At 37.3% G+C, this 12,641-nt stretch overlaps 1 protein-coding gene across 4 annotated transcripts in view; it reads right to left on the reverse strand.

Moving 5' to 3' along the window:
• The window catches only part of ptprt (protein tyrosine phosphatase receptor type T), a 281,354-nt gene that overhangs the window by 36,691 nt on the left and 232,022 nt on the right, over positions 1 to 12,641 (reverse strand). For all 4 annotated transcript variants that reach the window (XM_062997565.1, XM_062997564.1, XM_062997566.1 and 1 more), the window contains 4 exons: positions 10,631 to 10,707; positions 8,430 to 8,466; positions 8,151 to 8,248; positions 5,383 to 5,499 (listed from right to left, as the gene is read on the reverse strand). In XM_062997565.1, the coding sequence (XP_062853635.1) occupies positions 5,383 to 5,499; positions 8,151 to 8,248; positions 8,430 to 8,466; positions 10,631 to 10,707 (329 nt within the window). The remainder of the gene's footprint in view (positions 1 to 5,382; positions 5,500 to 8,150; positions 8,249 to 8,429; positions 8,467 to 10,630; positions 10,708 to 12,641) is intronic.

Raw genomic sequence — 12,641 nt, forward strand, 5'->3', positions numbered from 1 at the left:
ATATGTGCATGTACTGTATATATGTGGCTATATTGGCCTAATTGTGCAATATTGTCACATGTCACTTTACTATTTAATAATCTGATAGTTTAATTACTATTCAATTTTTACACTAGCAATATACTTTATGCATCATTACAGTTATTCATTTTATGTAAATAACAAGAAAGACTCGGTTCTATCTATCTGTCTGTCTGTCTGTCTGTCTGTCTGTCTGTCTATCTATCTATCTATCTATCTATCTATCTATCTATCTATCTATCTATCTATCTATCTATCTATCTATCTATCTATCTATCGATCTATCAAACCATTGTCACGATACAACCACAGAAAAGTCTGTTACAAAAACTCCCTTACAGATTTCTCTTGTCCCAGCAGTTTTTAACATCAGTACATTTAGCATAAAATGTGTTCACCATTTTAATTGTAACATTTCACTTAAAAATCCTTCTTTTCTATAACATTTACACAGATTTTTTTTAATGCGATTAATCGCGATTAACTACATGAAATTCTGAGATTAATCGCGATTAAAAAATTTAATCGTTTGACAGCCCTAATATATATATACAGTATATACTAAGGCATTTAGTGCAATAAAATAGTTTTAATTGTTTCGAACCGAGGAAAATCCCGCTGCGCCACATGGGCGCCTGCCTTAGTATTTTCAGACATGTTAACACCCCCCCCCCAAAAAAGAAAATAGGGGTTTATAGGCATATCTTCATCAGTAATAGAGCAATCTAAAGCTGTGTTACAACATGATTCATTTATTGGGAAGTCAATAACAACCCTCAGTTTGCTTCAGCTGTAATGTCAAATATACACAACACCAAAAAAAAATTTGTGTTGCAATAAAAGTGAGAACTAAGAAGCTGTTACAAAAGCTGAGAGAGGAAATTGTACCAAACAAGCAATGGGTATAAGAAGATTCCCAAAACATTGAGACACTGTTGGGAGAACTGTCCATTCCAAACTTGCCTGGCCATAGAAATTTCATCCAGAGTTCTTAGCAATCTCATCAGCACAACAGAGAAAACCCCTTTCATTATTGCAAAAGATTTACAGAATGGCCTAATATAAACTGGGACAAATGTGACAGTGGTAACCATAAGAAGATTACTTTACAACCAAGAACTTAATGGTACATGAGACATGCCACTCTTGACCAAGAAGCACAAGAAGTGTCAGGTTGAACATGCCAGAAAAAATAGATATGTCTGCAAAATTCTATGAATTAACGAATCAAAACTGGAATTTTATGGCCATATGGATCAGCGATTTGTCTGGCACAAGAAAGGCAAAGCTTATAACCAGTAGAAAACTATCCTCATGGTCAAGCATGGTCAGAGATAATTGGGGATGTTTATCTGCTGCAGGAACTGGCAATCTTTTGACTGTGTGATGCTTCCAGAAATACCAAGGTATTTTAGGAGGAATGTTATGATTCCATGACCTCAAATATTAACACTTTTTTAAAATCTTTGAGACAAAAGGGAGGTTTGAAATTGGCTTATAATTAGCACATGAATCAGTATTAGGTTTTTTAATCAAGGGTTTAATAAGTACACATTTAAAAGATCTGGGTACATAGTCAAAACCAAGGAATGAATCTAAGATAGTAAGCAATGGCTTGATCATGACTAATTATTTAACTAAATGTTAAGTAAAAAACATTTGATTAACGTGATTGATCAAAACTGAAACTGTTTGCCCATTTGGATCAGCGTTTTGTTTGGTGCAAGAAAGACAAAGCTTATTCCCAGAAAAATACTACAGTTAAGCATGGATGTGGGTCAGTGATTATGTGGGGATGTTTTCTGCTGCAGAATCTTGACTGTGTAACTGGCATCATGAATTCACAAAAATACCAAGAAGATGGAATTTTATATCTTCTGTGGTGAAACGGAACCTTGGTGATTGGACTGACAAGATAATGATCTCAAGCACAACTCCTTCCAAAGCTTGGTTAAGGAAGCAGTCCTGGAACATCCCGAAGTGTCTTCTTAGTGTCCAGATTTAAATCCCATAAAATCTTCAATAGGATTTAAAGTTGTTTAAGAACAAAAGCCATTAAACCTCAATGAACTGAAAGCAAAAACAATGGGCAAAATATTCAGTGAAAAAGATGTCAAAAGCCTATTAACACTTACCAAAATTGCCTATTAAAAGTATTTAAGGCAAAAGTACTGACACTAGTGGTTGAAATTTACTGCACATGGACATTTGGAACAAGAAGTTTTTCATTTAAACTTAACATTATGCCCACTTATGTTATCAAATTGCTTGCATGTATCAATATTATTTCTTTGTTTACTAAGATTTCAGTACATATCTCAGTACTGAGATATTTTTATTTAATTCTATACACATCACTATAATACATTGTAAGGTCCTCACCCCACAAAAAATATTTCTTATTGCAACTCTATGTACTTTATATATATATATATATATACAGTGTATCACAAAAGTGAGTACACCCCTCACATTTCTGCAAATATTTTATTATATCTTTTCATGGGACAACACTATAGAAATAAAACTTGGATATAACTTAGAGTAGTCAGTGTACACCTTGTATAGCAGTGTAGATTTACTGTCTTCTGAAAATAACTCAACACACAGCCATTAATGTCTAAATAGCTGCCAACATAAGTGAGTACACCCCACAGTGAACATGTCCAAATTGTGCCCAAAGTGTCAATATTTTGTGTGACCACCATTATTATCCAGCACTGCCTTAACCCTCCTGGGCATGGAATTCACCAGAGCTGCACAGGTTGCTACTGGAATCCTCTTCCACTCCTCCAGTTTTCGAAGGGAGGGGATCATGCTCTGTTTCAGAATGTCACAGTACATGTTGGAATTCATGTTTCCCTCAATGAACTGCAGCTCCCCAGTGCCAGCAACACTCATGCAGCCCAAGACCATGATGCTACCACCACCATGCTTGACTGTAGGCAAGATACAGTTGTCTTGGTACTTCTCACCAGGGCGCCGCCACACATGCTGGACACCATCTGAGCCAAACAAGTTTATCTTGGTCTCGTCAGACCACAGGGCATTTCAGTAATCTATGTTCTTGGACTGCTTGTCTTTAGCAAACTGTTTGCGGGCTTTCTTGTGCGTCAGCTTCCTTCTGGGATGACGACCATGTAGACCGAGTTGATGCAGTGTGCGGTGTATGGTCTGAGCACTGACAGGCTGACCTCCCACGTCTTCAACCTCTGCAGCAATGCTGGCAGCACTCATGTGTCTATTTTTTAAAGCCAACCTCTGGATATGACGCCGAACACGTGGACTCAACTTCTTTGGTCGACCCTGGCGAAGCCTGTTCAGAGTGGAACCTGTCCTGGAAAACCGCTGTATGACCTTGGCCACCATGCTGTAGCTCAGTTTCAGGGTGTTAGCAATCTTCTTATAGCCCAGGCCATCTTTGTGGTGAGCAACAATTCTATTTCTCACATCCTCAGAGAGTTCTTTGCCATGAGGTGCCATGTTGAATATCCAGTGGCCAGTATGAGAGAATTGTACCCAAAACACCAAATTTAACAGCCCTGCTCCCCATTTACACCTGGGACCTTGACACATGACACCAGGGAGGGACAACGACACATTTGGGCACAATGTGGACATGTTCACTGTGGGGTGTACTCACTTATGTTGCCAGCTATTTAGACATTAATGGCTGTGTGTTGAGTTATTTTCAGAAGACAGTAAATCTACACTGCTATACAAGCTGTACACTGACTACTCTAAGTTATATCCAAGTTTCATGTCTATAGTGTTGTCCCATGAAAAGATATAATGAAATATTTGCAGAAATGTGAGGGGTGTACTCACTTTTGTGATACACTGTATATAGTTCATAAAATTTTTAAGCACATGGTCTCGCTGTTTGTTTTGTGTAACACATAACACATCCCCTATTCTCTGCCTCTTCTCCCTGATAAGTCCTTGTAATTATCAACCAAGCTGTTCCTCATGTCTCGATTAGTACTCAGTGCATGTATATAGGTCCCTTTGTCTGCAGACTTCTATAAAGTATTGATTAATGGGTCCTGATATGAGATTTCTATCTAGAATATAAAATAAAAAACATCCTAAAAACATGTTTTTACTTCATTAATATTGGTGATCAAGATTACTAATGGGTTAAAATTCAATTAATTAAAATCAAATCCACAAAATAAGTGTGCATTACCAACAAATCCTGTAAATTCTGTATGTTGTTGCTGAATAACGTAATTGTATTTTCAAAACATGAACACATTTTGAATTTGATGCCTGTAACACATTTGGGATATTATAGTCAAGCCAGAACCTAGCTGCATTCATCTTTCCCTCTATCAGGACTAGTCACCCTAGTCCCGCTGCTGAAAAACATCCCCACATCATGATGCTGCCACCGCCATGCTTCACTGTAGGGATGGCATTAGCCAGGTGATGAGCGGTGTCTGGTTTACTCCAGACGTGACGCTTGGTATTCAGGCCAAAAAGTTCAATTTTGATTTCATCAGACCAGAGAATCTTGTTTCTCATGGTTTGAGAGTCCTCTAGGTCTGTCATGTGCCGTCTGGCCACTCGACCATAAAGGCGTGATTTGTGGAGTGCTGCCTGGATGGTTAATCTTCTCATAGGTTCTCCCATCTCCACAAGGATATGCTGGAGCTCTGTCAGAGTGACTTCTCAGGTTCCTGCTCACCTTCCTGGCCATGTCCCGTCTTCCCCGATCGCTCAGTTTGGCCGGGCATCCAGCTCTAGGAGGATTTTTGGTGCTTCCAAACTTCTTCCATTTAGGAATGATGGTGGCCACTGTTCTCTCTGGGACCTGTAAAGCTGCAGCAATTTTTCTGTACCCTTCTCCAGATCTATGCCTTGACACAATTCTGTTTCTGAGGTCTGCAGATAATTCCTTGGAGTTTGCTCTGATATGCACTGTCAACTGTGGGACCTTAGGCAGGTGTTGGCAATCCCCAATCATGTCCAGTCAATTGAATTTACCACAGGTGGACTCCAATTAAATTGTAGAAGCAGTATCAAGTGAAAACAAAATGCACCTCAGCTCACTTTTGGGTGTCATATCAAAGGGTGTGCACACTTATGTACATATGATATTTTACATTGAAATTTTTACTAAATGAGCACAAATGTCTAAAAACCTGCTTTCACTTTGTGATTGTGGGCTATTTTGTGTAGAATTTTGTGACAAGAAATAATCTCAAATCTCAATGCTTAATATTCTACATGTGGTGTATGAAAACACAAACACATCACAAAACACATATACTGTACTTATACAGGGTAAGGTTCAAAACATAAAAAAATTAAAAAAGGATTTCTATATTAATTAATTTATACAAGCAAGTTTTGTACCTTTTGGACAACGAAGGTGCGGATGACATACTCGGCCAGAGGTTCTGTCTCAGTGAGAATCACTTTAATATCACCATACACTTCAGTTTCATCAGGCCAATATCGGACACACTTCGCCTATGAAAAAAGTAAATACACTTTTACCCTACAGCGATTTTCACACTGGAAGCCTTATTATCGCTTGTGGGTGTTTGTTTGCCATGGTTTCAATGACGCCAAGCAAAAAAAGCAAATGCCATGGTAGTACAGCGTGCTTCACTAATTAGTATCTACAGAGCGTATAGAAAAAAAAAACTATTTGATCACAAAATAGACCCCTTCTCACACTATTTTTTTTTTTTTTTACCACAAATCAGTTGTGTTTTCACTAAAAATAAAAGTCCTGAAGGGAAATCGCTCATCTACAAATTTCATCTCTGAGTACTCCATCACTGTATGTGCAGCTAATTTGACAAGAAAACTGTCCTTTGCAATTGCTGCTGTCTATTTGTGGAAATGTGACAGTCTCTTCCATCTCGAGTAGAAACTATACCCCTTTGCTTAATGCTCAATTCCTCTTGGTAATAGCCACATAATTTTGCTACTAATTTGCATAAAGTTAAACTAAAAAGCTAAACTTTTTCCTGTTGCCACCTCCACCCACTTCGCCAATATTTGTTTGAAAATATATCGCTTTGTCGCATTACTTCACTGCCAATCTGAATATACCTTTAGGTAAACACATGGCAAATTATAACAGATTGGTGGTACAACCCCAAATCAGAAAAAGTTGGGACAGTGCAAATAAAAAAAATCTGCAGTGTTTCATACATTTACTTTGACTTTTATTTCATTGCAGACAATATGAAGCCAAAATCTTTCAGCATTTACACCTTTGAAATCTGCTATTTCTTTTTACAACCCTCAAAAAAACGATTTGGCACTGAGGATACCAAGCGATAAAGTGTTTCAGGTGTTATTTTGTCCCATTCCTCCTGCAAACACGTCTTAAGGTGTACAACAATAGGAGATTGTAGTTGTAGCATTTCTGTATTCAGTCTGAATGAAAATACATTTTTATTTTTGTTCAGGGACATTTTCTTCCAAACTCTTATACTCATTTGTCTGACCACAATACACAGTAAAGTTTAGGGTAGCATTTGTGAATGTAAATTTGCTTTCTAGTGCTTGACAAAGGTTTGCCAAAATAATCATATGCCTAGGTGGTTATATCAGCTATTGATGAATGACAGTTCTTGAAGCAGTGCAGTCTGAGGGATCGGAAGATCCACCAAAGGTCACAGTCTTTACAAGCAAAAATGGGTGGTAGTTTAACCACTTTGTGCTAAACATCATGAGAGAATTATCAATTATCGTCTAGGTCTTTTACCATATATTGTATTTAATATTATGGAAAGATTCAGGGAAATCGGACAGCTCTCAGTTCATGTAGGAAAAGGCTATAAACCACTGCTAAATATACAGGTACATGACCACTGAGCCCTCAGACGTCACTGATATATAACATGGGCTCGGAAAAACAAAACATTGTCAACACAGTCTGCCACTACATCAAGCGATGAATGTTTTTATGCAAAGAGAAAGTTATGCATCACTTCTATGAAGTTCTCTTGGTCAGAGTTCATCTCTGATGCACTGAAAGACTGTATGCTGTAATCAAATGAGTCCACATCCAGCGCTTGTTTTGGAGAAAAACAGGGTTCTTCATGTCAAAGCCAAAAAGGAACATTCTGGCTGTAAGCACTGAAAAGAACAATCATCTGTCATGAAATGGGGATGCATCAGCAGCCACATCATGGGTGGCCTGCATATGTTATGGCTATTGACGTGGAGGTGTATATTGGGATTTTAGAGAAACATTTGCTGCCATCAAGGTGACATCTTTTCCCATGAAGTCTGTTATTTTTTCAGCAAAACAATGCCAGTTCTCATTCTGCCTGTGCTACAACAAGCATGTCTTGTAGACACAGATTGCATGTACTTGACATGGCTAGTGAAAATGTTTGTATCAGGCAAGAATACTTAGTTGCCAAACAGGTAAACAAGTGTAATTAATAGGAGATGCAATGTAACACTGTTATAAACATTTACCAATTTGTAATATCGCCATTCCTCCTCGCAACACTTAAAAGACATTTGGGGCCAAGGATACCAAACAATGAAGTGTTTCAGGTGATAAATGAAGTTGAGCAGACAAAACATGAAATATTATGGGTTCATGCTGTCTGCAATCAAATAAAAGTTCAAGTAAATGCATTTTGCGTTTTCCCACACTGTCTCAACTTCTTCTAATTTGAGGTTGTTGTTCTGGGTTAATCTTATCAAAACATGTTAATGGAAATTAGAAAAATAATTTGCTCTGGTAAGTAAAGTATCAACCTTTTAAAAATAGTGCTAAATCAGAAGAAGCACCCAGACTGGGCAATATTAAGTCGAGAGCAACTTAAAACCATACTTAATTGTGCATCAGTCAGACCAGACAGCACAAGCTGGAAATATTGTATTGCACATACAGGGGTTGGACAATGAAACTGAAACACCTGGTTTTAGACCACAATAATTTATTAGTATGGTGTAGGGCCTCCTTTTGCGGCCAATACAGCGTCAATTCGTCTTGGAAATGACATATACAAGTCCTGCTGCATACACACATTTCTGGCATTATGAGCTATGCTTACATTATCACCAAATCAAAGCCAAAGGTATAATAAAAGCCAAATATGTTCTTAATTAAACATTTAAAATCTATATTAAGCACACAAACCTACCCTGCCTACTTCCACCAGGTTGGTTACCATGACAATGCTGGCAGAGTTCTCTTGCCAGACCATTCTCCAGAAATCTCTCACTGTCTCTTGCATGGGACCTATGAAATAACAGAGGAAACAGTTATATTATAATTTTACCAAAGCCCACTATAAGTCAGATATATCCTTAGTTTATGTTCTTTATAACTGAACTGGAAGCATTTTACTGTTTGAATGATGGTTAGAATAAAACTGTCCATGTTTGTAAAACGTTTTGTGTTATGCCTCTGTTTTAATTACCTTGTGTAGCAATGTAATGCTTTGGTCTGTGGTAACCCTACAAAAGAGGAGAAAATGAACTGAGTTTTATACCCATTCATATGATTGCATTCTACAAGACTGTTAAAGATTTATTAAATAGGCAAACCAGTATGTCACTTCTTTTTATGGTGTATTTAGAGAAGGCTACCTCAATAGATACAATATATACAATACATACATGGAAAAAGTTTTCAATATTCAGTGTAAATGCTAACATAATTTTCTGTCTGTTGTAGTGGTTGTCTGTTAATATGAGAATAACTAATATGCAGTAAAAAGTAAACGTTTGATCCCAACAGTAATAAAAAGTCAATTTTGGATGCATGTTGAACACACAGCTCTCTTGACTAGACTTGTGTCCACTGATAATTCTAGGGTCTGTATATAAATGTACAAAGTTTCAGCATTAACTCTATTGTATTAATTCTACATTCAGACCTTTGTTCTTAGCTAACTGCGAAAGTTGTGATGATAAATTCCCAGGAAACTTTTGCATAACAGCCATTGCTGGACCCCTCACTGGCAGGGTCTGTAAAAACATGGCTAGAAGACATTTTCTCAAGTGCAACAAACATTCTTGTAAGCAAACTTTTGATATAGAATAGAATAGAATACATGTGTACAGTACAATAAAATTTTTTCTTTGCATATCCCAGCTTGTTTTAAAGAGCACAGGGTCAGCCATTGTATGGCGCCCCTGGAGTAGAGAGGGTTAAGGGCCTTGCTCAAGGGCCCAACAGTGGCTGCATGGCAGAGCTGGGATTCAAACTCTCAGTCTTTTAGTTGATAGTCCAAAGCTCTACCCACTAGGCTACCACTGTCCCTAAAGACACTCGTCACTGGGTGGGCTCGAACCACCAACCTTTTGGTTAACAGCTGAAATACCCAAATGTATTAGAAATATCCAAATGTAATAAAGTAAAATACATTTTTAACATATATTATTACTTTAGTTAGGGAATTTTTACATTTATTCTTCTGATCTGGGTTTGTCTGGACCGCTAATTTAGTAGATTTGGACCCATTTCCAGTCTTTCTAAAATAGGGGTCTGGGGGTTGCTTTAGGTAAGATTGGATGTGCATCACATTGTGTATAAATGATGTGCTTAAAACCAAGAAATGAGTAATGTATGCAGAGCATCATGGAACTTTTTCTTTAAAAGTTTACACTGGTAAAAGTTTACACAGGATGCTGTAGTCAGCAAATAAATCACAAAGACTTTATATTCCACCTCTGATTAAACAGACAAGAAAGACTTCTGATATTACACACAAGTAACTACATGTAGTTACCACTGATAAAACAATTATTTATTATTCTTTATAAGTATGCTGTTTGACTGAAATATTTTACCAGTATTTTGTTCAGTGCCAGCAAGTCAAAGAAGCATTAAGTTAATTATGAAATGCACTGATTAAATAAATAAAAAAAATATGAGAACGATAAAGAGATTTATTTTTAAAACATTTTCTGTGCATTTAACACTGCATTAAATATTTGGGAGCCTGTCAAAAGCACCCAAGTAAAACATTCAAGATATTTTTTGAGAATATAATTTTAATAAAATATGTCAGACAAATATAGCACATTTCCATCAGACTGTGTACATAATTACTTCACATTGTTTACCTCACTCTAAATGTCACTTATCTTTTTACAACACTTACCAGCAATTAAGAAAGTCGAACAATACTTGTTTTTTTTTTTTTTTACATCACAATGTGCCAAAAAGAATCATTGGTGCACATTTATTATTTTTTCCGTGGGATAAGAGAGGGGAAAGCAGCATAAGTGGAAAAGAGGATACGAGGAAATGCAGCAATTTTGGTTGCAGCATAAGTGGAAAAGAGGATACGAGGAAATGCAGCAATTTTGGTTGCAGCATAAGTGGAAAAGAGGATACGAGGAAATGCAGCAATTTTGGTTGTAGCATAAGAGAAAAAGCAGATACAAAGAAAATGCAGCAATTTTGGTTTTACTGCATGAATAGTGGCTTACGTGTATTGTTTTTAGGTTATGTAAATAGTTATTGTAAACCAGATGTGGTAGCCAAAAAAGTATGTCTGAGAGAGTTGGTGGCTGATGCCTGGTGATGGACTGCTGCTTTGTCCTGCCGCAAACTCGACAAACACATGATTAAAAAGTTGTACACTCTGAGACATGATAAATATGTACTCACATCTATATAGTTGGCGTTGATATAATCGGAGTGCGAGTCAGCTTCCAGCAGTTGCATCCTAACTCGAGTGTGTTCATCTGTGGGGTCAAACATCAAAACTTAATATATATATATATATATATATATATATATATATAATTACACAAGAAACACTGTTCTGGAATTTTGCTGGCAAGGTGCTTACACAGACACACGATTGGCTGTGTGTGTAAGGGGAGGGACAATGGCAGAGCAGGGTTTCCTCAATTTGTGGCCTCTGCTGGCTGACCAGTGGTGCCTGCACAAGTAGACGAAGGATAATGAAGATTGGTGTGTTACTCTCTGTGCTTGAAATGGATCGCCATATAAACTTGTCTCATGTACGTGATAAGATGGGTCGTGCACATGTTGAAGGGGGCGTATGATGGTTGTGACTCTCAGGAGTGGAGAACAACTGTCAGGACTGTCTGTGGCAGTAGGAGTGAATTACAATTAAGCAATTGGATATGACTACATTGAGGAAAAATTTGTGGGTGAACAAATTGGGGGGAAAATTAGAAACCCTTATGCTATCGTGATGGACATAGCCTCAGTTTTGCAAATGTTATTATTCTTTAACAAATAAAACATTAAATAGGCCATATCTGAAATTTATAATGTTAAATTCTGCATATTAATAAATGCTCATAACTGCATATCAGTAACTATTGCAAAACTCATTCATAATATCCACTAAAAAAACTCAAAATATAAAATTAAAAGCCTAGTAAACTATATATATATATATATATATATATATATATATATATATATATATATAATATATACAGTATATATATATATATATATATATATATATATATATATAACTACAATTCCAAATCAGAAAAAGTTGGAATAAAATAAAAAATGCAGTGTTTCTTACATTTACTTTGACTTTTATTTGATTGCAGACAGTTTGAACCCAAGCTATGTTATGTTTTGTCTGTTCAATGTCTTTTCATTTGTTAATATACCTCAATTCCTGCATTTCAGGCCTGCTGGGATGGGGGCAATTTAGGGCTAGTAATTAGGTGAAAAAACTAAATAATTATGTGATTTCAAACAGGTGATTGTAATCATGGTTTGGTACAAAAGCAGCATCCAGGAAAGACTGAGTCTTTGATGAGCAAAGATGATCAGAGAATCTCCAGTTTGTCAACAAATGTGTGAGAAAATGAAATGTTTAAAAACCTCAAAGAAAGATTGGAAGGGATTTGCATATTTCTCCCTCTACAGTGCATAATATCATTAAACGATTCAAGGAATTGGAGGAATTTCAGTGTGTAAAGGCCATAGGCACAAGCTTAAGCTGAATGCCCGTGATCTTCCATCACTCAGAACCACCACTCAGCAATAGATGATATAACCACATGGGCAAGGGATTACTTTGGCAAGCCTTTGTCAAGCACTACAATACTGAGTTACATGCACAAATGCCACTTAAAACTTTACTGTGCAAAAAAGAAGCCTTATGTTAACCATGTCCAGACGCGGCGTCGACTTCTCTGGGCTCTGAGGCATCTAGGATGGACCATCACACAGTGGAAACGTGTATTGTGGTCAGATGAATCAGCATTCCAGGTCTTTTTTGGAAAAAAATGGATGCCGTGTGCTCCGGGCCAAAGACGAAAAGGACCATCCAGCCTGTAAGTCCAAAAGCCAGGGTCTGTCATGGTATGGGGCTGTGTCAGTGCCCTTGGCAAAGGTAATTTACACTTCTGTGATGGCAGCCTTAATGCATAAAAGTACATTGAGATCTTAGAGCAACATATGCTGCCTTCAAGACGTCATCTTTTCCAGGGACGTCCATGCATTATTCAACAAGACAATGCAAAACCACATGCTGGACACATTACAAAGGCATGGCTGTGGAAGAAGAGGGTATGGGTACTGGACTGGCCTGCCTGCAGTCCTGACCTGTCCCCAACAGAGAATGTGTGGAGAATTTTGAAAGGAAAAATGCGACAACAACGACCCTGTACTGTTGCAC

This window comes from Trichomycterus rosablanca, chromosome 6, assembly GCF_030014385.1.
Source record: "Trichomycterus rosablanca isolate fTriRos1 chromosome 6, fTriRos1.hap1, whole genome shotgun sequence".
In the NCBI taxonomy this organism is placed as follows: Eukaryota; Metazoa; Chordata; class Actinopteri; order Siluriformes; family Trichomycteridae; genus Trichomycterus; species Trichomycterus rosablanca.